Source organism: Aspergillus foveolatus, assembly GCF_047715535.1.
Source record: "Aspergillus foveolatus strain CBS 279.81 unplaced genomic scaffold BDW70scaffold_13, whole genome shotgun sequence".
Taxonomy (NCBI): domain Eukaryota; kingdom Fungi; phylum Ascomycota; class Eurotiomycetes; order Eurotiales; family Aspergillaceae; genus Aspergillus; species Aspergillus foveolatus.
The window spans coordinates 476187-500401 of NW_027396077.1; the positions used below are offsets into that span (position 1 = coordinate 476187).

A 24215-nucleotide genomic window follows, 5' to 3' on the forward strand; every position below is an offset into this window, starting at 1 on the left:
TTGTATCCTAGGGAATCATGCGGTCAAACTTTTGCCTTTAAAGCTATAGTCATGTCAGGTTGTCGGACTAGCGACCGCGCAATTTGAGATTTCTGCTACGGGTTTTGAGTCTTTATGCACTGAGCTTGGAAGAAATGGCTGTAACATTCTAAGCTTGGAAACAATCCTGCGGAGCACCCGGCGGCTAAACAGGATGTTGGGCATCCCCCAACTCATACCCATCTTTGGTATCTCCTGTGCATCCCTTTGCCCTTTTTCTTTTTCTCAGTTGAATTGCTATACACGTATCCAAAGTCTCAGGCACAATGTACAGTCCACTGGACCCTCTTCGCCGCGAGATACGGCTGCTCTATCTGCACACCGGTTGCTTTGAGGAGCGACTAAAATGCGATCTCGTGGTCCACTGTCTTAACAGCCCCAATTGTCCTCAATATGAGGCGCTGTCATATACGTGGGGCGACCCTGCCAGCGCGGAAGACCCGAAAAACACAATACTCGTTGGTGGGAGCTCGTTTGCTGCAACAAGGAATCTGGTTTCAGCTCTCCGCCACCTTCGCCATCAGTCGGGAGATTCAATATGCTTGTGGGCAGATGCAGTCTGTATTGATCAGACCAACTTCGCAGAACGTAGTCATCAAGTAGGAATGATGCGGCAGATTTATGCCTCGGCCAAACGAGTCGTTATATGGCTGGGCGAGGCAGATGAAGAAAGTGACGCCGTCATGAGTGCTTTGCACGGCATAGCCACTGCTGGCGCGTCGTACTTACAAGGGGAGCATTTGCACTTAAGAGAAGATGCGCCCAAATTTTTTCTCGAGTTGGCCGAGCGGCGGCCGTGGTTCACACGGATGTGGATAGCACAGGAACTTGCGGTAGCCAGTGAAGATCCCCTGGTCGTGTGTGGGATGAAGTCTGTCTCATGGTCAACTCTCGTCAAAGCATGGAAAGTGATCAGCCGTGAATTATTCACGGAAATCGGAATGGTGCGGCCTATACCAAGAGCTGAGGAGGACGTGGCAGACGGACAGGCTCCGAATACCAGCGACGATCTCGAAGTGCTTGCCATGTTGAAAATTGATGTACTGGATGAGCTCCGCCAGGCTGTGCAGAGAGATGGAGGCCAATCCCTCCGTCAGTTGCTGTGGATATCGCGAACCTCTCTGTCAACCGATCCACGAGATCGCGTATACGCATTGCTGGGTTTGATGCATGTATCTGACGACACTGATGTTATCACGATCCTGGCGGACTACAGCAAACCCACCTGGGCCGTGTACGCAGACGCGATGGAGCATATCTTCAGCTCAGGACAAGGACCATACTGCCTCTCTTACCTGTTTCTCCCCGGGGTAGATACAATCATACCCCGAACTCCAATGGTAACGAGTAGTGACGAGGAACAAGCCTATCTGCCCACCTGGGTGCCAGACTTTTCGCGTCAGACAAGTGATTTAACTACTAAACCAAGCGGAATCACGTTCCAGCCACCAGCTGACCGCGGCGGCGCCTCTGGGGCCGGTGCAAATTGTCATAATGGCCAGCGAGTATCTGATCGAGTGCTGAAGGTGGAAGGGCTGTGGATCAATACGATCCAGGAAACTATCCCATTCGGAACGTCCATGGACGAGATTTTGGCCAACCTACCCCGGATACAGGCGATGGCAATGCAGGCAAAGGAGCGTCCGTGTCGGTTTGAGCAGCCTGTTGCTGCCTTAATTGAGCAGTTCAAGCGCAAAGAGCCACTCTGGCGGACGCTTATCTCCAATAAGAAGTACATGTCTGGATACGACGAAGCCCCTTTGGCCTACGAGGATATCTATCTGCAGCTGACGGAGTGTCCGAGAGTCACCGAGGATAACCGGACTGAGTATGAAAAGTGCTTGGTCGAAGGGCTGGGACAGAAGGCCTTCTTCACCACTACTTGTGGCCTAGTGGGTACCTGTGTTCCGGACAGTCGCGCAGGAGATATCGCGGTCATCCTATTTGGATCTCCTGTACCTTTTATTCTCCGCCCATTACCGGCTGGAACTGACGGCCAGAGCCAGATGTATGCTCTGATTGGAGCGTCTTATGTGAGTGGCATCATGGATGGGGAAATGGTTGATGAGCTATACTGCGAGGACTTGATTGACTCTACGACATTCCTTATTACATAGACACCTTACCATGTTTTTCATTATATCAACATGCTCAGCCCCTCTGCCATGGCTAGCAAGGCATGAGCGTCGAAGCTGGCCGAGGATGGAGGATATGTAAGGGCATTCTTCACCACTGTACTCTGCTTTCTATCTTTGTGATCAATACGACTTGTTATCTCAGTTACCCTTGACAACAAAATGATCATCACTCCATGTGTCTGACACTAGATCTATTGTAACCAGCACCAGAGTTAGGCTAACATTGCTTTGGTGTTGTTACATTATCAACTATGGTAAGAAGCCACCTATAATGGGAATGGCAAACGCGCAGTTTATGCTGACAATTGCTGCGAGGGCGACAAATGTTGTTTCAGGATCTTATTTACGCCAACCCTGAAGTACACCTGTTCCTAGGATATTAAATTCTTTAAGCACTGCTGTATCAAAGATAGGCCATCAATCTCCCTAGATCACGGTACATCTCGGCGACATTTCTGTACTAAACGTATACCAAGAGAGTCAGCACAGGGACTCAACAATCACAATTGATTGAATATAGATTAGAAGTGAAACCTGGGGTAGGTATCGACGAACCGTGTCATCATTTGTAGAAACCCCTACCTGGTCCGCATGATCAATGCCCTCGTTAGTCCCGAAATGCCAATAGATGCCCTTATTCTGTGCACAAGTCGGAGCCTGACGAGAAAATCGTTTATCTGTTATCTGCCCTACTGCAGCCACCTCTGGAGCTACTATGGACTGCGTCTCAACAACACCATCGTTCTCCGCGCCTTACTCTTCCACCCCGCTCATGCCGAGTGAAAGATCGAGAGTAGGGGTAACATATCTGCACGCGGAATCCGGGTCCCAGGAGTGGGGATACGAAATTGGTACCCCAGGTTGGAAGCGTGGTTGTTGAGGACGGAGATGAACCATTTCGCACACTCAAGATCGCTGGGATTGCCGGGGACTGCGCTAAATATGGTATGTACAGCGAAGGAAACCACAGGTGCGGCGCTTGCAGCCAAGTTCCACGCTCCTGGTAAGACTGAACGAAATGGTGAGATAAGGCTATGTGTTGGTAAAGACGCTACTTCTTCGGGTGTCAGATTCTCTCCTTCGGGAAAAGGTCTTGTGGCATCAAAAGAGAGCGTGAAGTAGGTGGTGTCGTGAGATGTTTGAGGGTTGAAGTCTTTGTTGAGACGGGCTATTCCAGCTACTCCATTATCTTTGATACCATTGTTCGAGTCCCACCAAGATTTGATATCCGATTTGAGGCGCTTATGCATCGCTATGAATGTCTCATTTACTTTAGGAGTGAAACCCCACTGACCCAGTTGAAGGTCAACGAAGCGGCTTGGGTTAAGTGATGCGGAGACAACAAAGCGCGAGATGACTTCAGTGATCCATTCTACTAAGGATCTGCTGATGAGCGTTTGGTCGGGGATCTCATCTAATAACAAACGCACAAGTGGGCTCACGTCAAAAACAACGCTGGTGATAGTTGTGCCCAGGTAAGGAGTACAGAGGGTTACCACAGATTTGATCAGACTCTCCTACTCTTGGAAAAATAGGCCGGATGCAGTGAAGCATGACGGCCAAGAGTTCTATGAGCAGACGAACAGTGTTGCCCCCCTGCGAATGGCACATCATATGCACTGGGTGGTCAGTATCCCATTGCCAATCATGTTCCAGATTCCCCAACATTAAGGCTTGCTTTGCGAGGCGTGGTGTTCCCGTGGGAAACCTAATGTAAGATCCGTAGCCGATATCGATAGAGGGAGAGGTAGGGTCTGGAGGAGCTCCCCTCTTCTCAAACCCTGTATCCTGACTATCAACCAGGCGTAAGCACAACTTATAGGATGGAGGCGCACGAAAGGTAAAACGTACCCCACCCGCTGTATCTTGTCTATTTGAGCGTATAACTCGCAAGCTCGTTCCCAGTTGCTTGACATAGGCCCTATGCGCGGTATAATGACCGGTACTCTGGGGTGAGCATGGAGCTCACCCGCGAGATCCTCAAATCCTCCTCAATAGTTGATCGAGCCGAATACGGGCTCACCAAAACCTGTGAAGCCTGGAACTACTGGTCTTCAGTATAGTCACCCGATGGTGGGGTTGGCGTACCAAGGACGATGGGGCATGCATTTTTAGGCAGGTCGGACGTCCTCTCCAGGTCAGCAACGAGTTTCCAGAACCTGTCTGCGTCTCCGATGACTGCATTATATATATTTGGGGATCAGATTAACGTCGTCTGGACAGAAAATAGAATTTGCTTCGTTTGTCATGTTACTCTCTAACGAAATACCTTCCTTTTCATGTCAGTTCATAGGGAACTCATCAGAACCGAGATATGACACCATGACTTGATCCTCAGGTACGGTACCGACATATCCTAATCTTAATTTCCCACTATAATCCAACTGCTGGGAAATAAAGTTGAGGGAAGTGGTAGGTCGGCAAGATTCAACGCAGTTCCAAGGCCCCTTGAGGATGATTTCTGGATCATACCGTAGTTAGACTTCAGTTGGCACTTTAGGAGATTGTCACATGATCCTAGGGCTCGAAGACTCTTAGGAACCTCTCTAAAGCTGCTATCCCAGTCCCACTAGTTTCCAGCCGTTCCTATTCTGGAAGGTGGAACATTTCTGCGCTCGGCATGTGGAGATATATAAGTATGTTTTCCAATTCCTAAAGTTGTCTATACACTACCAACACAAACCGCTTCGAGCAACGCTAATTTCCAGTCTAATTAGTAGAGATCCACGTTTCATTGATCTGTGCAACAGCTCCCGTGGGAAGTACATACTACGGTCATTTCTTTCAGCAATTATGCCCGACACACCGAATGCTCACGCCGCTGCTGTTTCGTCGTGGGTACATCTACGGCTACATTCCTAACCTCATTTTCAGTATCATATTTTGTGCTCTATTCAATGTCTGCTCTATCATACAGGTAGTCCGGATGCTCTGGTGGCGGCTTTGGTCTTTCGGGTTTATCGTAAGTATCGGGGCTCTCCCTGAAGTGGTTGGTCAGCATCATCCCACACACCTGGTCTTTCCCAGCACTATCTGACCATTTCCGTCTAATCAGCTAGTAATTGGACTTTGGGGCATGACCGCATAAGTCTCCGCCGGAACCCGTACTCATCGACTGGCTTCGAGATGCACACGCGGACAATGGGGCCCGCACTGGTCCACGACCGTCTAACTCTCAAGCACGCGGTCGAACTCTTCGGGACCCAACCCTTGCTGATGAACCCTGAATAGAGTGGTACTCATTTCGTTCCGTCGCGTCTGGTTCTGTCAGTACAACATCTGCTGGATTAACTGAGCAGATTGAGCATTATCTCAGGACAAAGCAAGCTTGTCAACACCGGCCTCCAAAGTGTCCACAGCGGGTTCTGCACCTAATAAGAGCAAGTTCTGCCGACTTGTCATAGGCTCAGGTCGCCATATAATGCATTGGGTTTCCTTGATCTGCTGTACGACATGTTCGTCCATGCTTTCAAGCACAGCAGCAAACTTGTTCCTCGTGGTCGTGTTATATTCGGCCAGATCAGGAACGGTCCACTGGTCGTACAAACGGCCGTGCGAGTTCAGCAATTGGAAATCGCCATGGTATCGCAGAAACAGATAGCACAAGTAGCACAGGTATTTGCTCGTGCCCATGGTCCTAGGTCGCACCACGACCGTTGATGGATTAGCAGCCTGCTGTGAGGCGCTCTTCGCGAGCTCCACTACCAGCTGGATCTCAGCGTGGACATGGCACGTACGAGCCCATGATTCGTAGGCTATACTGGTAGGTATGCTCGCATATGGAGTAACATACTCGAGATGGATGCGTTGAAATACTTGTTTATACTGTTTTGCCACTGCAACAATGTCCTTGGCGATTCTCCAATAAGCCCCTATTTTTTCAAGCTGTCGAAGCGTTTTGATTGCTGCAGCCACCTGACGAGTGTCCCCTGCGGTCTCGAGCCTGGACGCATAAGCACCAATGAGCGGCGACTTGCACCAAACGAACGTTGCTTTTACAAGCTCCTGGAGCGCCTGCGCAGTTTCACTGCCGGAAGCCTCGAAATCTTTAAACATGCTACCGATTTCCCGAATAGATATTCCGATTGCTTCTCGAACCTTGCGTTCAGCCCTCCTAGCATAGACATGCTGAACTCGATGTAACAGATTATCAAAGTCTTGCCACAGCGGCTTCTTGTGTGTTCTGGCAAGATGCTTAGGCTTAGTCCATTTCCTTGAACGAAGGCGGCCAAGGAGTTTCTGCTCATGCTGCTGAATGATCAAATGGAAAATAACCTCAGTGCTAGTTTCCGCTTGGGTTAGAGACTGCAGCTCTGCGACAACAGCTTGGAGCATCTCTTTGACATTCTCATCGAGGACGTCCATGCCCGCTACGCGGACCACCAGGGTGGGATGATTCAGAGCGAGTGAGGTACTGATCTGCTGTTCGAGGCAGACGGCCGCCACGCTCTGAGCTCCTTCTGTGACAGCAGCAATGTAAGCAAAGTCATCTGCGACTTGTTTCTCCCTCCTCAGCGGCAAAGATAGACTCGAGCTGTCTTGCTGCTCGTCATCGCCTTCTGCAGTCAGAACATCCATCAGTACCGCATTCGTCTGCTTCTCCAACGTAACCAGATGCTCTCGGAATTCATCTTCGGTTACGCGCGACCAGATAGTATCAGGTGGTACGGCGGTCTGGACTGGGCGAGTAGTGGACGTGTAAGGTGCAGGTGGCATGAGGAGAAGTGCAGGGTTGGAGGTAAGGCAGTAAAACGCGTAAAATAGAAAGAGGTGAGCAAAGCTTGATGGGTAAGTAGTGCGGGATGTACCATCACTCTGATTGGTAGATGTAACCTATCGCGGCAGACTCTAGTAGAGAACTGAGTAAGCTGTAAATCTGCGTATGCGACTGGTATTCAGCTGGCAAATATGGTTAGTTACATACATAGGGGACTTGTAGTTTCATCAGACTGGTTACTGTCTCGAGAACCATGTAGAGGTGCAAGCCCAGCTCAGGCCTTGACACAGGCCGTATAGTAGTGTTCGCTACACAGCAAACAAGCAGATGGAATATTGTATGTACTATCAAAGAACAATTGGGTTATCCTTTTCCCTCCTCCCATCTATTTTGATTGGGCTATCCTGGATATCCTAATTATCAAGTCAAGCCAGACCCTGTTTTCCAGGGTAAGACTGTATCCTCTGTAATTTCATAATACTACTCAGTACAGGACCTGTTAAGCAGCCCCAACGTGCCAATTGGGTTTCATATTTTTGGCTAACTCGTAACCCAGCGGGGCAACCCGTCGGGTTGCCAAGGGACTTAAATACGTAAGTACTGTATTTTTATTACATTTAAACTCATCCCTCATATCGAGTCTACTTGCACTCGCGTGGTGGTGCCCATAGACTGTACGAACCAGACCGTTATGAATGTGAAGGCCGCACGTGGGCACACAGATCGAGACGTCTCCTCTCATACACCGCTTCATTCAATCATTACCTATTTTTGCCGAAGTTGTTGGGGCGGGTCGCGCTACTTTAAGTGCATCATACCCCTTGCCCGACTCAGGAGACGAGATATCTTCATGCCCTCATCGTGGTCTTACGTCCGGCACACCAGCTTGATAGACAATGATTAGGTTATTGTCCCCAGCCAGACTACCGTTGCGTCCGCATGGTTTATATCCTAAAATTAGTTATCCTGTCCTTCCTAAGGTGCACACCCCATTTCAGCGCGACCAACTCCGCTCAACGTTGACTATCACCACATCCAGCTCAATGGCGACAAGTGACGACTCCAGCGCTCGTTGCTTATACGAGCCCCTTGAAGAAGTCGAAAAAATTGAGAACTATCGACCTGAGGGCTATCATCCCATACAAATCGGAGACCACTTTCATGGCCGATACCGCGTTGTTCATAAGCTGGGATATGACACCTATTCAATGACGTGGCTAGCCCGTGACGAACAATCCAATCAAATGTCCCAGTAAAATTTCTGCAGCAGATTCAAACCCAAAGGAAGCAGACATTATATCATCTCTCACCCGTCCACATCGCTCAACAGGCCACAGTCTAGGCAAGGCCATGGTTCCTTCAATTCTAGGTAGGCACACTATTCACGGTCCAAATGGTGAGCATGCTTGCTATGTTACAGCACCAGCGAGGGCTAGTCTTTCTGCACTGAAAGACGTTCATGGACCCGTTTATTCCAGCTTGATGTAGCCCGGGCATTGGCCGCGCAGCTCATTCTTGCTGTGGATTATGTACATGCGAAGGGTTTGTCCATGGAGACCTTCATCTGGGAAACATCCTTCTCAAGATTCCGCCTAGCTTTGATCACCTGTCACCCGAACAATTATATGAAGAATATGCGGAGCCGGAACTAGAGCCAGTTGTTCATCTGGATGGCAAACCACTTCCTCCTGGCCTCCTGGCGTCCCATCCCACGGCATTGCGCCCATATGGCTGGGAGAAGCGAGTGAAAACATAACGCTAGCAGAAGCCAGGATCTCGCTTTCCGGCCTTGGCGAAGCCTTTTCATACTCAAAAGAACTGAAATACACCTCTAGCACTCCCCTCGTTATCCGTCCTCCCAGGCTTGGTTTGAACCAGAAAGCCCTTTATCTTTTCAATCCGATAAATGGAGCCTTGCCTGTACTATTTGGTCTATCTTCGCTCAGCGGCCGCTGTTTGAAGGATTTCTCGCAACCGAGGACGACATGACCTGTGAGCATGTCGACGCTCTTGGTATCTTGCCGCCCGAATGGTGGAATAGATGGGAGGCGCGCCGACATAAGTTTACTGAGGACGGGAAACCCATAAACCGAAACCCATACCGGTCCTGGGAAGACCGGTTTGAGGACAGCGTGCAGCAACCCAGACGAGATAGTGGGATGCCACCTGTTGACGCAAGAGAGAGGGCAGCTATATTTGACATGCTACAGCCGATGCTCTCATTCAGGCCGGAGAACCGTCCTACTGCCAAGCAAGTTCTCGAGTCAGAGTGGATGGTGAAGTGGGCTTTGCCTGAATATGGTAAGATTCGGAGTCATGTGTGAGTTTTCTGGATAGGCTGTATGTATTTCTCTTCCTCCCGGCTGTTCTACCTTCCTGTATAGAGTTCAGGATACTCACTATAATAAACAAGTCTCTCCAACATCGAATTTCGCATAACTTGGAGATTCTCGAGGAAGCAAGTCTACTGGTCTAAGGATATGGTCAACTCTGGCGGACCGCATGATTGGCCCACATCAGAAGAAGTCACAGCCAACGAAACGTAAAAACAAGCTACATTCCACACAGTTCCCCAGTCATTGTAAATGACCTTGGAAACTACCACCAGAATGAAAAAAAATGACGCGGCCAGAGGTATAACGACGCTCCGTATATCGAAGTCCCAGCCTTCAGTAATCAGCAAGGCGTGGAATGGAATCTCACTGAGGTCCGGAACATGCCATTCATCACTTTTCCTTAGAATATCCCTATTACTGACATTAGCTCCGCTTAGTTCGAGTATGTTTGGCTCTCTTACATCTGACTATTATATCAGCTCCTCTTCTTTGAGAAGGTTGTCTACTTTCGCAACGTTCCGATTTGAGAAGGCCTGGGTTAGCAACGGTCGCCTGGTAAGGCGTAGTAGCTGACGTTGCGATTTATAGAAACGCCTTTCAGGACACTCCGTCATATAATCCATGCACGGTATACAATTGTTTGTGAAGCAGTCTACCGTCCCTGTTTACGAGTTATATGGGCATGGGAACTCTCGTTCTTCGTGATTCGCAATATCTCCCTCAAGTTTACTCCTCTCGATTGCCAGCTCTCGATACAAGCCAACATACCCAGCTTTGGATTTGCTCCATAACGTGCGAATTCGTAACGTGGGATGAGAACCTAGTGTATATGAGCGTGAATTCCCGTATTGTTCATGAGAAGACATACCTCGACAACATCTACTCGTTGAACTCCATAGAAAGGCACGTATCTTCTCCAAAAACCTATGTGTGAGTACTATGCTGTTTTAATGCTTTCCCAGACATTCACTTCGTCCGCTTCATCACGGATATCTGCTGGGATAATATGGCAGCGGTCGTTGTCTCCCCAGCAGAGCAAGACTCGACTGTTTGTATCACCTGCAAGTAATGGATCAAGCACTTCTTGGATCTCACGTTTACGATTCATGTGAGATATTTCCCGAATGCCGGTAGGTTACCCTGTCCAGGGGGAGATGGATCGATGCCTATGAATACCTTCTGTGACCTGATCACTGGTTCTCTCTGCGGTCAAGCACCTGGAGCGCCCTCTTGTTGGACGGCGACGGATTTGTTGGTGAGAAGGCAGTGGTTTCAAGGGAATATTTTGCCCTCCTGAAATCACCGGAATGCGGTTGGTATTGGACAGAGGGAGTGCGGGAGTTGCTGAGCGGAAAAATGTCTTCCATCACAGAAGAACCAGCCTGTTACGTTCAATCGTTGAATCTCGTCGAGCCACGAATAGTTATCTACCGAAGAAGGTGTTTCCTCGCGGTCAATGTTCGTTTGTCCTAACTGCACCGGAGAAGGTATCTGGTTAGCGTTCATTTTGGCAAGAGAAAGCGATGATAGAGAACGGTCCGAGGACTGGAGGAAAGTATGACCGGGAAGTCTATATAATCCTTCCAGCTTGTGGGCAAGGCTGAACTTTTCCCTGAATGAAGGCATGAAAGAATAAGCCGAATATACCGCCCATTGCTACGCATGTATGCCTTGATGTCAGCCTTGCAGAAGCCAACTCATCTTCCAGCCTTTCAAGGGTTAATGCTTGCGCGTATGTTCACACTACAGCCAACGCCTAGCCGCCTGCCAGTCAAAGTGGGCAGGCTGTTGGCAATCGAGGCTGAATCGATGGCATCGCTGTCTACACGAACTGCTGCCTACAGTATTTGCACTGTTCCTATTTCAACACTCGTCCGTGACGTAGCCTGTTATTTAAATTGGACACCCCGTCGAAGAGTTATCTGACGACATTTAGTTTAAATGCCTAGCGACGCATGTTAAACTAGGCCAAGCGCGGCTTGGGTGATATTATCAGCTCTAAAGTGCGGATTTGTTGTTTGCGTCAGGAACCGTCGCTTGTATTGTAATGGCGGGAAGGGCAACAGAAAGATATTATAGAAGAGTTTGACTTGCCATACGGCCCTGGTTGTTGGAAGATCAGAAGCTCCGACTGCGAGACGTGTTGGAAACTGCAGAGGTTGAGTGATTTGGTAGGCACACATGTGACGTGACTACAATTATCCAATAGTCAAACGAAAGCTTGTCTTAACCACATCTCGTGTACACACCTCAAAAATCGCCCACCTTAACCGATTAGCCTTATGGAGCTCTCTGAAGACAATGGTCTGCTGAGTGTTCAAAATGTAGGCACTGCTGACATACTTGTCAAGCGAGAGATCAACCGCTCTGAGACATCCTCAGTATACGAAATAGAGCTGCGAGGCGCTACGTATGTCATGAAGCTGGTGAGTGTAATAGAACTGTCTTCTCTGAACAATGATAACAAAGTAGTTCCACGATAATGGTGACCCCGGATTTGCAAAAAATGGTCGAGACCTGAACCGCTTTCGTTGCGAATCAAACGCCTACCAGAACCTCTCTTCGCATGCTGTGTGTCAACGAGGGTTTGTCCCCTTCTTCTACGGCTGCATAGATCGAATTGACCCATTCGCCCTCAATCCTCCCCTAGAGCATTTCCTTAACGATAAATATCAACCAAGAGCGATAATCCTCGAGTATTTGCCAAATGCAGAAAGGTTAAACTGTGTGAACTATTCAGACGATCTTTTTCGTGGTGCTGTTGATGGAATCAAAGCAATCCATAATGCCTTTGTCCACCACAAAGATATCTACCCCAAAAATATCCTTATCACGCCGGATCGGGCGGTATGGACGGACTTAGATGTTGCAACAACCTTCTCCGAGATGGGGCCCTTCGAGAAAGAATACTGTGATTATGAGACCGCGCTTGTAGTGAACTTTGGGGAATTATTGGTAAGACAAGGTTCACGGTACATTGAGAATTTAACTCATTATCTGATTGCAGAGTGAGGATCAGAGGCGAGGCGAAGCCCCCAATTCAAAGTTCTATTGACGACTGGAAATCGGGCTGCCGAACCGCCGCTTTCTGTCCAAGTTGAAATCATGTAGCCGTGCAAGATTCGAGTTTGTTCGACTCCTGTTGGTTATGTATAGTCAATATCACTCGCAACTTTCAAGATTCAGTTTTAACAATTGTTAAATTTCTTCAAACTGGGGCAGTGGTGGTTTTGACAAGGCTTCTTCTAATGGATATAAATCGATATTAAAATATTATTCTGGATTATACTTACTTTCCAAATAATACTGTTATAATCTATAGAGTATGAGGGCTTCTGCTTGTAAGGTCTTGGTACCATTGTTACTAGGTATAAGGGTGAACGCGTTGGAATTAGCATTGAGATGAGCATCTCTGATTATTGGGCTAAAAATATGATCTGTGATAAACAAGCAATCCATAACAGCTCCAGAAAAAACTTGCAAGTCTAGAAAACCAACCCTCAATCGTTACCTATAGTCTGAATAACCCCTCAGTAGAAAGCTACTGTCCCAACACACCCTTCAACCATGCCAACCTCGTCGCCACAGCGCGTTTACTGACCTCAGCACTCGGCACAAAAACATCAAATCCATGATACGCCCCCGGCCAAACATGCAGTTCTGTCGTGACCCCATCCCTCCACAACCGGGTCGCATACTCAACATCCTGGTCGCGAAAGACATCCGCCTCGCCAACATCGATCAGCGTGGGCGGTAGACCCTTCAGACTTTTAGCACGGGCTGGCACCGTATACATATCTGCAAACTCGCGGTTCTTGCCAAAAGCGTAGTCATTCACCGTTGCTAGATTCTCCTTCTTCACTGGCGCAATGTCCCCAAACTGCGTGATCGAGGCGGAGGCCATGCTGTCATCGACCCACGGGTACATGAGGACCTGGCCCGCAATCCTTGGGGCTTGCCGGTCGCGAGCAAGAAGCGTAATGCCCGCAGCGAGGTTTCCACCAGCCGAGCCACCGGCGACAATCAGTTTTTCAGCGTTGAATCCTAGCTCCTCCGAGTGCGCGGCCATGTACTCCAGCGCCGCATAACTATCCTCCAGCGCTGCGGGCTGCGGATGCTCCGGCGTGAGCCTGTATTCCGCCGTGACGATCACAGCACCGAGCTCCTCGACCCAGTTCAACATTGTAAAACCCAAGAAGCGGTTGCCTGTTGCCAGGCCGCCGCCATGGATGTGCAGGACTCCAGGAGTTTCAGAGACAGAGCGGGTGCGGTTCTTAGGACGGAAGACAGTAGCGTGCATTGGTCCTGCTGGACCGGGAATAGATATCTCGCTTGTCTCCACGGTGGATTCTGAGCCTTTGATCGCGTTCTCGAGAGTGAACATTGGTGCGACGGCCGCGCGATAGGCTGAGAGTTTCGAGGGTGTCTCGATGTCTAGGGAAGGGATCGAGGCGTGGACGGTGACGAGTTCGGGGTCAAGAGAGGGTCTGATTGAAGTAGACATTGTGATAAGAGTCGCTGAGAGGCGCTGATGAGTGTCTATAAAATATCGAAATCAAAATATTATAAATTATACTGGAGCTTTGGCTTGGCCTTGGTCTGGTCTTTGCTTGAAAGTCACTGATTTTTTGCTTGGTGGTTGCTTCATCGTTGGATCGCTTGGGTCTTTATATACAGGTAAACATACAGCTATAGCACGGTACGGAGATATTAGTAGGGCTCATTACAAGCCCAATCGGGAACATTACTCATGTGCTCGCCAAGTCTTGGTATCAGTCAATCGGGAATGTCTCCGGGATTGCAAATGTGTCCGAAACCCGTTCCCGGTCTGGCCCCCTGGGGATGCGGCTCCTCCAACAGAAGTTTCCGGCGCTAGGACAGACTTGGCTCCAGCTAGGGCTGAGCGGCCGATACGGTCCGATTTACCGTACGAAGTATTACCCTGCAGCTGATCTGATAGCCTCCGCGCCAGTACAAATAACAATCATAACCGCTTGATTAATCATAATCAATCTGAATCTCTCCGAAGGAGATTGAACCTTCCTCCTGAAGCCAGAATCACGGCCGCCATGACGGTGCCTTTCTCTTTTAGGAATGCAGGGAAGGCAGGAGGGCACGGTAGGATTCATTTAAGAGGTCAGCTTGTACTCATTAGACCATTGCGAAAGCGGCGATCTCATCTGAGAGAAGCCGCCTCTTTGCCCGATGTAAGTCAATATCATGCCCCGTTAGCAGGTTGTTCATAGACAACCCCGTCCACCGTCGTTGTCAGCGTCCCATTTGCATTAAATATATTGACCATCACATCTATCGACAACTGGAACCCGTCCGGCCCTGTCTTCTTTGTCGTGGTAACCACCCCAGACCCCTCGAGATCCGAGTACCAGTCGAGATGGCTTATCCAGGGATTCGTTGGATCTGGAATGAAAGTCACTGATTCGAGCCCGTTGATTATATGCTCTCCATCATCAGAGTAATTGTCGTACTCTGCTGAAACGGTGTGGATGAGGTTGGATGTGGAGTCTGCTAGAAAAGTGGCATTGGCTAAGCCGCTCGCTTTACCGCGAAGGGTGTAGGTACCTGCTGAGCCCGGCAAGAGACCGCGGTGGTCTGGATAGTCTGAGCCGGGGGGGAACGGTGTTGCCCAAGAAAGAAAGTCCGGGACGTCAAAGATTGCTGCTGGGGCTGTGGGCTTGCGGTCGAGAAGCCGAGCAAGCATCACGCGGTGTGTACGGCCGCCCTGCGCTGTGGATTCAGGGCACGGGAGAGGATTAATGCCACCGCATGCGGGAGCTGTCACGAGGGTTTGCCAGTACACGATCATCGTGCCGTCGTAGGAGAAGGCAGGGTCTGCGCGGCCGTTCCAGTTCGGGTCATTGGGGCTTCCGTCGAGGCCGGTCCCGCGGTCGTTGACTTGCTGACCGAAATACTCACCCCGATCGCCGTGACGGTCGATGAGGATGGGCTGGAAAAAGCGACGATGACGGTTATTCCGCGTCGACGCAGCTGCGCTGGCTGTGACTAGATCAATCAATGGGGGTATGCCTCGCATGCCAGACAGCCACATCTGGCGATCCGAGCCCCTGGTATCCATCACAACGAACCATTCGTTATCGAGTGAGAAAGCGACTGGGTCGGTGTACTCGGGATGGCTTGTCAATCGACGAACTTTGCCGGTGATGACATGCACGGCGAAAATGTCAAAGTTATTCGCTTCATGGGTAGCTCCGAGATAAAGGATCTCGTCACCGGTGCCGCTGAACCCTCGCAGCTCTCCAATACTGATAGCTTCGTAATGCAGCTCCAGCTCGCCTCTCTCATTGATCGCCAGGATGGATGGCCCAATTGGATCGTGAAGCAAGTTGACGTCAACCAGATCATACCGCGGAGCAAGCACAGCGCCCGTGGATGGATTTGAATTGAATTGCAGCCTTCCGAAGAAGGCGTTCTGCCCGCCGTTTGGAGTAAATGAGTTCCATCCCATATGTATACCGTCAGGATGTAGCCGCATTTCACGAGGCACGCCTCTAGGGCCAGAGCCATCTATGGTCATCGGCCAGAAGATGGGATTGATGAATATCTTGGCTGGAGTGCACTCATCACTGGTAAGCAATAACGCACCGCAGTCGACGATATTGTGGCCCCATAAGGCTTTCGTTCCACTTCGAGCAATATGCGGGTAGTCTCTTTGTGGATCAGTAAACAGGGCATTGCTCTCAGGGACCCCGCAGGTGAGGCACTTCCAAGGGTCACCATTGGGGAATGCGGTGCCGTCGGTTCTGATGAGAATCAACTGCTCTCCAGTATAGATGCTGGCCGGGTCGGGGGAAGCAGGAGCACCGATAAACTCTAGAGTCACCACGACATGGCGACCGTCCGGTGTGAAATCTCCAGACTGGAACCTTGTAGTTTCTCTTCCAATGCAGCCCGTCCGGTGCGGATTCTCTTCCACCGTACAGGCGCCAGTCGCATTGCTTTCAATCACTGGTGGCAGTGGAAGCTCGGCGATTTCAATGGCCTCGGGTTCGGGCGGTTCGGGCTGTTTGGACGTCCACTGTCCGAGGGCAGCGGAGAGCCAGAATATGGTGATTAGAGACAAAGATACAATAGGGATTCTGAAGACAAATGACGAGCGTGGATGGGGATCCCGCTCATTCGTCGACGACGGAGTCATTATAGCATATTTGGATGCCATCGTGTTTATGGTACGAAGACTCGCGCAAAGGGCACTCGTGGACCATGCCAGCAGTATCAGGATGGCAGATAGCTGTGTAAATGAGTGCCGCGGGAGGTAATAGTTCCTGCGACTGACCCGAGATGTGATAATTTTAGGGTGGTGCCGTGAAACAGGGAGGAGTACACAGTATTAAAGGGTTCTGGATGCTTTCTAGGATGGCCAGACCAGTGCCAGACGAGCCCGTGATATTAACCTGTTCAGGCAAGAAATACGGATACGGACCACCCCGCTAGGCAGAAGATTTAACCTGCAGATCCCGTCGTTTACACGCCCGAAGGTGCAGCCCAGGCCTGCACGTGGGCTAGTCCCAGTAGCAGACCCAACTCTTCTACTCCTTTTCAACCAGCACACCGCTTACGAGCTCATTCTTTCCTCCGGCTGGCTTCCCAGCTGGCTTGGACAAGCTCTTGGTTTGTCGAGCTTGTGCATAGCACCGGAAGCTGTTTAACACACTGATTATGGCGGGTATATACTATACAGCAGCAAAACGGTGGGAATTGTGACTATGGTCTGATGTCCTGGCGGGTGGGAGGAGGTCCTCCTGGTCCTGTATCTTGCAGTGACGGCTGCTTTTCTTGTTCGTGAAAGTGCTTTCAGGGACTGGTCTTGACTAATCCATCTGGACTTGAATTTTCATGGCAACCTCCCTCACAATCCGCTCACAATTCATCCAAATTCGGCGCCAGTTCCTCACCCTTGAACTCAAGGTTCTCACCATCAGGCTCCTGCCCAGGAGACGTATAAAATTTTCTTAGGAAAGCGCAATGGCCTGTCAAACTGGACTCTATCTTTCTCTGTTCCATTGCACTGGGCTGTTTGGATTTGTGATAAAATAATATCTGCACACCACGGCACGTCAAAGAAGAGACGATAATTCCAAAAGCTTGACTGGAGCTGCTCTGCACAATGCCTAATGTTAGGGTTTGCGAGGAAGAGGTTTAGCATGGATGAACTTGGGAAGAGTTCCAGGACACTTAGTTGGAGTTCGCGCGGGAGTAATGCATGGATGCTAATATTAGACTCGGGATGCAGGTGAGCTGGCAGACTTGCCCGAGCAGGCTTGATGCTGAAGTATTCCGATATGCAGTGTACTAGATTGGGTAGTGGGTCGATGATGTGTTGGGGAACATGGAATTGACTACGGGCACAATTTGGAAATTAGGGCTGAAGCTTTGACCGGTCTAGAAGAGTGTTCAATTCGAACTCCAACTTCCTAACGTAGACTATTTCACCATAATCTGTTCAGACTTGTTCAGTAAGACATTGCAATGCCAACTTTACCGCAACTTCGGTAACAGAAGGAACACTAGCGCATATATATAAAGCTATCCTCTTATCAGAGCTGATACTGGCAACACTGCTGAATTCTAGACACTTTCAGCAGTTGCCGGGATTGGACCAGACTCCAAGTTATGGGGTTACTTTCGGCTAGCTGACTTGATCTAGGCCCCTTCATTAAGACATAGTAATTAACCTCAACTCCATTGACAAAAGAAATATCGGCTTGAGATCATGTGAAACTATCTTCCATAAAACCTTATCCCGAATATGCTAGAAACAAAGAGTACATAGATAGACAAAAAAAATCACATCCCCAATGCAAAATGCAGCTTGCCACTCAAGATCCCCGTGCATGACCACCACCGCGCATCCTCTTTCCACCGGCATTGCCACCCTCGTTTGCATTATCAGTGCCATCCTCCCTAGCTCGCTTGTTGCCCTGCGGGACAAACTGGCGTGCACCGGCATTCAGCCCACCTCGGCCTGGACTGGGTTGGCCCTGTGCTTGTCCTTGTGCTTGTCCTTGAGCCTGGGTGTTCTGGTGTCCGCCTCTACCCTGGCCTCCTCGTCCGCCACGGCCGCGAGCGATGCCGCTACCGCGTTGGGACTGTTGCTGCTGCTGGGGTGCCTGGGACTGCGCCTGTTGTGCGAGTTGGCCGAACGGATTCTGCTGGTGAGATCCGCCCCGAGCAACGCCTCGTCCGCCTCGTGCGACTGGAAGCCCAGACTGCAATGTGCGAAGCACTCCGCCTGCTGGTGGCTTGTTCGGCAGATTGGAACCCTGCGGCTGTTGCTTGTTCTGGGTTTGACCAAATGGGTTGGGAACACCGCTTGTGGCAGGGGCGGGAGCAGCTGAAGAAACCTCTTCTGACTGTGGTTGTTGTGTCTGCGAGGGCTGCTCACTTGGTTGAAGTTGAGCGGGAGCTGGAGCGGCTGCGCCAGGAGCAGCTTGCGGGGCCGGTGTCGGGGCCGGAGCTTGGGCCGGAGCTTGGGCCGGCGCTTGAGTTGGGGGCTGTGCAGGGGCACCTTGTTGACTTGCAGCGCCGGTTTGGGCTGGAGTAGGTGCAGGTTGCGCTACCTGAGGTGCAGGAGAGGCAACCTGTGCCGGGGTCGCTGGCGAAGGCTTGGGAGTCTGTGCTTGCGCGGGCGGAGCTTTAGCAACCTTTGCAATCTCCCATACTTCAACAACAGGTTTCTGCGGCGTCTCAGTGGCCGCCTTCGCCACGATGTCGACCTTGGCCTGTGTGTTTCTGTACCTGGAATCAAGCATGCTGATTCTAGCCAGATATTTCTTATCCGACAGCTCGACAGCAGACTTGATCTTTTCGTCCATTCCCTCCTCGTGCGCTTTCCTGAGCGCCTCCCGCTCTTCGTTGAATTTTTGCTCAGCAGCTGCGACGGCATCCTGGGTAGATTGAGTTTCTTGTCCTTGCTTCTCTCTCTCCTTGGCGAGTTGCTGCTTAATGTTGTTGCGGAGAATCGTGCGGATGGTCTCGTTTCGCGCAACGAGCTGTCTAGCCTGGGCATCCGTCAACTCTGGGAGGCCGTCTTCGGACTTGCTTGGCGTTGCGGGAGGCTGCTGTTTAGGTTGTGGTGTCCCTGGAGTTTCTTGGGCACCTTGAGTGCCTTCATGAGCTCCACCCTGAGTAGCTGTCAAGCGTTCAATCTCCTGTCGATGGTTTACCTTAACCTCAGCCATCTTGTTATTGAAAACTTCCTTCAATCTCTCCACCCGCTCTTTAACCTTGGTCTCGTGCTCAGCATCCTTGGCAGCCAAAACACTGTCCTTCTCGGCAAGAGCAGCTTCAAGACGCTGCACCTTCTCCTCCAGCGCCTTGACTCGTTCGTCGTCCGTCGGCGCGGGTGCCTGAGTGGTAGGAACTGGGAACTGAGATGCCGGCGTAGAGTCGACGACTGTGCCCTGGTCCGCTGGCGCCTCAGGCTTTTCGGCGAGCTTACTCTTCAATGCTTCCAACTCCTCCTTGGTAGTCTTCAACTCCTCCTGCAGTACCTCTTTCTCCTGGACCACGGCGTCCAACTCAGTTTGCTTGGCGTTGACACGACCCATAAGTTCCCTGGAACGAGCCTTGAACTGTTCTGTGAGCTTGGAACGAAGGTCCTGCGTCCTCTGCTCGGCCGCGCTCAACTGCTCGGGGAATGCTTCAACCTGTTTCTCAAGGGCTTCACGAGCCGAAATGGCCTCGTCTCTCTCCGTTTTCAACTTCTCCAACTCCTGCTTCAATTCTTCCATCTGAGCTGGGTCCACTCGGTCGTATTTCTGGAGAATGTTCTGCGTCCGTTGCTGCCAGTGGTCCCTGTCTTGCTGCAAGAGCTTCATCTCTTCGTCCTTAGTCTCAACGGCGTCCTCAAGTTGCCGGATCTGGGTCTCGAGGGGCGCTATCTGCTGAACCAATTCATCAACGCGAGCAGACTTCTCAGCAAGGGCAGTCTTGGTTTGCTGAAGCTGGCTACGCAGAGTGACACTGCTTTCACGGAAAATGTTAAGCTCGTTCAGCGTATTCATAAGTTTATTGTGGCTCAAGTCAGCGCTCTCACTGTCAGTTTGGGCTCGACGCTCCTGTTCAAGTTTGAGACGCGCATCATCAAGCTGGGACTGAGCGTGGTCGAGTTGCTGGCGTAGCCGCTTGGCCTCTTGTGTGGACAGGTGATACTGAACATCAACAATCTCCTTCTCGCGACGCAAGAAGCTGATGACCTCCTGCAGGCCTTCTAGGTTCGGCGCAACCGCCTCGCCATTATCCTGCTCGGTCTCAGCAATAGTAGCGCGGTCACGTTGTAAGGCCGAGATCTGCTTGGTAATGTTCTCGATTTGGGAATGAAGCAGGTTGTTCTGATGTAATACTTCATCACGGCGCTTCTGTAGCTCCAAAAGCTCGCTTTCGTATCGGTCCTTGCGCTCATTCCAACTTTCCTCCTTTTGAGCAAGATCTTTCTTATAAGTCTCAGCCTGAGTTCGCAGCTCAACAACTTCCAGCTTCAGCTGGTTGGCTTCGGCCCGAACCGTCTGGAGATTCTTGGCGGCTTCAGCATGTTTGACTAGCTCGCTCTCGTAGTTTTGCTGGGCGTGCTGTGCAATTTCCGCCTGAGCTTTCAGATCCTCCTGGTGATATTGAGCTGCAGCAATTTGACGCTCGTTTTCTTCCGTGAGCCTTGCAATATCTGCTTCCAGACTGGCTTTTTGCTCCTCTAAACGTCGAGCAGCTTCACTCTGTCCGTCACGTAATTTAGAGAGCTCAGTGTTGGTCGCAGAAAGCTCAGAAGAGATCTCTTCAATTCGTTTCTCCAGGTCCTGTATCCTTGCATCCTTCTCTTTGACAAGCTGGTCGGTCTCTTCACGGTATTGGTCGTTGGTGTCAGAGACTGACTGCAGTCGCTCTTCGGTCGCCTGGCTAATGGCCTTGTAGTCCTCAACTTGTTCTTTAGCATGCTCTAGATCGGTCCTTGCTAATTCAAGATCGCGTTTCAATTCAGATACTTCAATGCTGAGTTCTTGTTCTCTTGTCAAGCCGGACTCTTGTGACCCTTCAGTAGGAGCGCTTTCAGCGGGAGCGCCAGAAACATTGGGTCGAGACTGCAGGACCTGAAGCCGTTCCTCCGCACTCCGAAGCTCGACAGTGAGTTCATCAACGCGAGATTGTAAATGATCTCTGGTTGTCTTGAGCGCAACCAACTCTTCCTTCGTGGAGCTCAGGCTAGTCACTAAATCGTCGATACGCTTCTGGTTCTGCTCATGCTCGTACTCGCGTCGTAAGGTGGCTTTCTTAGACTCCTCAATCTGCTCGTTCAGTTCTCTCTTCGTTGTCTGCAACTCTGATTCGAGAGATTCAACGCTCTGCTGAAGCCTCCTGCGACTCTCAGAGTCTGCGTGTTCCCGCTCATTAAGAATGTTCTGTAGATTTGCATTGAGCGAGTCGAGACGGCTACGCTCATTCCGTAGGGTCTCGTTGTCCTCAATAAGTCGTTTCTCGATATTCTTCCACAGAGTTTTTTCGGCCTTCAAGTTCGCGCTCTCACGTTGGAGGCTGTCAATAAGGCCTTTCGACTCGACAAGATCTTCCGCGGCTTGCTGAGTCCTAAGATCTTGTCGGTTGGCAGTCTCGAACAGCGCAGCGTAACGTTTCTGCAATTCTGCGTTCTCGGTCTTGAGCATATTGAAGTTGCTCTGAAGAAGCTCTGCACGTTGGGTTGCAGCAACAAGTTGACTGTTTGAACGACTCGCGTCACTCATCAATTCACTGTTCTTGCGCGAAAGCTCGTTGACTTGTTGCTTCAGAGCCGCATGGTCTGTTGCTGCTTCCTCCCTGAAGCTATCAAAGTGTGCTTGAACCTTTCGCAACAGTTCGGCGTAGTCAGGGACGCCCGTTGAGTTTTCGGACGCCGGTGGAGCGGCACCAAGAGGAAGGGACTGTGAAAGTACAGCATCACCGCCAACCGTTTGTCTCCTGCGAGTCAGCATGCTGCGGAATGTGTCACGCTCCTTAACATAGCTCTTAGTCTGAGCAATGAGGTTTGCAATTTCGTCTCGATATGTCTGCACCCTGATCCTCAACTCCTTCAGTTCCTCCTGCTCCTGCTGCCGAGTAACGTCCCTCTCCCGTGCTTCTGCACCTTCCATCTTATCTCCTAGCTCTCTCAACATGCGACGAAGAGTGACATTCTGCTCCTGAAGCTCGTGCAGATCTTTGAACGTCGTTAGGTTCTGGCTGATGAATCGGCCAGTAGGGGTGAGGTCGGCCGAAGAGTCTTCGATTTCTTTGCGGGCGACCTTTTCAAGTTCTTCACGGTCATAGTTTGCTTCACCCTCCTTTAAGAGAGTGACTTCCAGCACGAGAACCTTGATTTGGGAACTAAGGTCTCTCAGTTGCTGGCGCAAAATATCACCCTCTCGTGCTAATCCCTCGACCTGGCCTTGCCATTTCCTGCTCTCTTTCGTAGCCTCATCCCGTTCTTTGCCAGCGGTATCGAGAATATTTGACATCTCAACGACTGCATTCTCCAAGCGGGCGTGGTCTTCGCGAAGCTCATCGATCTCGGGTTTGCTAGCTTCCAGATCCTGAACCATTTCGTCCAAAGTGGATCGGAGTTCCTGGTTAGTTTTCTGCTCAGCAACAAGCATTGTCCGCATCTTGTCGTACTCGGTATACATTTGCGTAAGGGTCAAACTACCCTTTGATCGCGATGTCCGGGGAGAAAATGTGCCGAGCGGAGTACTGGGGCGTACTGGTGTCCCTGGAGCGCCATTCAATCCACGGGCAGGGCTCATAGACCTCCGTCCAGCTCCGCCCTCCGTTTCGAGTTGATTGATGGTGAGCTCGAGCTCGGCAACACGACGCTCCGCAGCCTCCTTATCACTGTGCTCGGTCTCGATTTCGACACGCAGACGTGAAATCTCTTCCGCCGCGTCATCCCTCACTTTCTCCAGCGCCAACTGGCATTCTTGCACACGGTTCTTAGCTGTCTTTGCGGCATTTTCCTGTAGCTCCGCTAGACGATTTGCGCTGTCCAATTCTATCCGGAATGACTCGGCAGCTTGGATCGCTTCCTCCTTGAGCTGCTGGATACTAGAGAGCGATTCTTCGTAGCGCTGCTCAACTTCATCCAGGCGGCTCTTGAGGGCATTTTCGCTACGTCTCAGAGACTCGGTAGTCGCAATAGCCTCTTCGTTTTCGCGCTGAAGTTCCGCGATTCGGGCACTTTTTTCCTTGCGGAACTTGAGGTACTCCGCGGACTTGGTTTTTAGCTCTGTCTCAAACCACTCATTATTCTTCTTTGTCAGCTCCAGCTCGTTCTGGAGACTTTGTTCGCGAAGCTTCGCACTAGCGGAAGCCGAGTTTGCAACCTGGAGATTCTGCTCGGCAGTGGAAAGCTCGCGGCGTAACTCAATTGTCTTTTTGTGTTGTGTAGATAGTTCTTCCGCGAGCTTGTCATAAGCAGCCGATTTAGATTCAAGTAGCGCTAGAGTGTCGCGGTTTGACGCTTCGAGGGAGGTTATACGGGATTTGAGTGAGCTGAGTTCGGAATCATTTGATGTGGACGATGACTTTAGCGCGGCGATTTCAGATTCTAAGGATGATCGGATAGTTTCTGAACAGTCAGTTTAACTCGGGCGAATTCAGCAGCAGGATGAGTACCTGATTCGTGAAGTTTCTTCCTTGTTTCCTCAACCTCCGCATGGCCCTTCTCGACCGAACCCTTCAGCACCTTGATCTTGGTCTCGCTGCTGCGAACCGCATTCTCAAGCTCGACTTCAAGTCGAAGCTTATCCGACTTTAGTTCATCAGTCTCTCGCGCCTTCTTCGTGATAGCTTCCAGTAGTTGGTTGACAAGTTCGACCGTGGGAGCTTCAGTGAGGGTGCTCAGAGTCGACTCTGCGATGGCGTAATGTGACGACAAGAACGGTAATTCAATTGTAGCGGCAGCCATAATGGCTGTTGGATGGTCGCAGC

The 24215-nt window shown here is 50.6% G+C and overlaps 10 protein-coding genes across 10 annotated transcripts; 4 read left to right on the plus strand and 6 right to left on the minus strand.

The window, feature by feature from the left end:
• Positions 1-58: 58 nt before the first annotated feature.
• On the plus strand, positions 59-2351 carry BDW70DRAFT_132905 (HET domain-containing protein). The gene has a single exon (XM_073736234.1). It carries the CDS (start codon positions 306-308, stop codon positions 2154-2156), a length of 1851 nt encoding a protein of 616 aa, XP_073597889.1. The 5' UTR covers positions 59-305; the 3' UTR covers positions 2157-2351.
• A 2740-nt stretch (positions 2352-5091) lies between these two features.
• BDW70DRAFT_132907 (nucleic acid/nucleotide deaminase domain-containing protein) lies at positions 5092-6915 on the minus strand. The gene has a single exon (XM_073736235.1). It carries the CDS (start codon positions 6891-6893, stop codon positions 5490-5492), a length of 1404 nt encoding a protein of 467 aa, XP_073597890.1. The 5' UTR covers positions 6894-6915; the 3' UTR covers positions 5092-5489.
• A 1022-nt stretch (positions 6916-7937) lies between these two features.
• On the plus strand, positions 7938-9218 carry BDW70DRAFT_148929 (kinase-like domain-containing protein; the record flags this gene model as incomplete). The annotated part of the gene is made up of 4 exons (XM_073738938.1): positions 7938-8118; positions 8162-8329; positions 8436-8554; positions 8730-9218. 4 exons carry the CDS (start codon positions 7938-7940, stop codon positions 9216-9218), a joined length of 957 nt encoding a protein of 318 aa, XP_073597891.1.
• Positions 9219-9700: 482 nt separating this feature from the next.
• BDW70DRAFT_148930 (uncharacterized protein) lies at positions 9701-10736 on the minus strand (the record flags this gene model as incomplete). Its single annotated transcript, XM_073738939.1, has 5 exons — positions 9701-9891; positions 9961-10013; positions 10169-10276; positions 10370-10590; positions 10620-10736. 5 exons carry the CDS (start codon positions 10734-10736, stop codon positions 9701-9703), a joined length of 690 nt encoding a protein of 229 aa, XP_073597892.1.
• Positions 10737-11512: 776 nt separating this feature from the next.
• BDW70DRAFT_148931 (uncharacterized protein) lies at positions 11513-12285 on the plus strand (the record flags this gene model as incomplete). Its single annotated transcript, XM_073738940.1, has 3 exons — positions 11513-11656; positions 11703-12185; positions 12238-12285. The coding sequence occupies 3 exons, from the start codon at positions 11513-11515 to the stop codon at positions 12283-12285; spliced, it is 675 nt and encodes a 224-aa protein (XP_073597893.1).
• Positions 12286-12669: 384 nt separating this feature from the next.
• Positions 12670-13880, minus strand: BDW70DRAFT_132913 (alpha/beta hydrolase). Its single transcript, XM_073736236.1, has one exon. It carries the CDS (start codon positions 13732-13734, stop codon positions 12772-12774), a length of 963 nt encoding a protein of 320 aa, XP_073597894.1. The 5' UTR covers positions 13735-13880; the 3' UTR covers positions 12670-12771.
• A 568-nt stretch (positions 13881-14448) lies between these two features.
• BDW70DRAFT_158320 (uncharacterized protein) lies at positions 14449-16425 on the minus strand (the record flags this gene model as incomplete). The annotated part of the gene is made up of 1 exon (XM_073740493.1): positions 14449-16425. One exon carries the CDS (start codon positions 16423-16425, stop codon positions 14449-14451), a length of 1977 nt encoding a protein of 658 aa, XP_073597895.1.
• A 572-nt stretch (positions 16426-16997) lies between these two features.
• On the minus strand, positions 16998-17486 carry BDW70DRAFT_132917 (uncharacterized protein). Its single transcript, XM_073736237.1, has one exon. It carries the CDS (start codon positions 17410-17412, stop codon positions 17185-17187), a length of 228 nt encoding a protein of 75 aa, XP_073597896.1. The 5' UTR covers positions 17413-17486; the 3' UTR covers positions 16998-17184.
• A 510-nt stretch (positions 17487-17996) lies between these two features.
• On the minus strand, positions 17997-19019 carry BDW70DRAFT_132918 (putative filament-forming protein (Tpr/p270); the record flags this gene model as incomplete). Its single annotated transcript, XM_073736238.1, has 1 exon — positions 17997-19019. A coding segment is annotated over one exon (934 nt), but the record flags the coding sequence as incomplete, so codon positions are not given.
• On the plus strand, positions 18998-20498 carry BDW70DRAFT_132919 (uncharacterized protein). The gene has a single exon (XM_073736239.1). It carries the CDS (start codon positions 19379-19381, stop codon positions 20387-20389), a length of 1011 nt encoding a protein of 336 aa, XP_073597898.1. The 5' UTR covers positions 18998-19378; the 3' UTR covers positions 20390-20498.
• The last annotated feature ends 3717 nt before the right edge of the window (positions 20499-24215 follow it).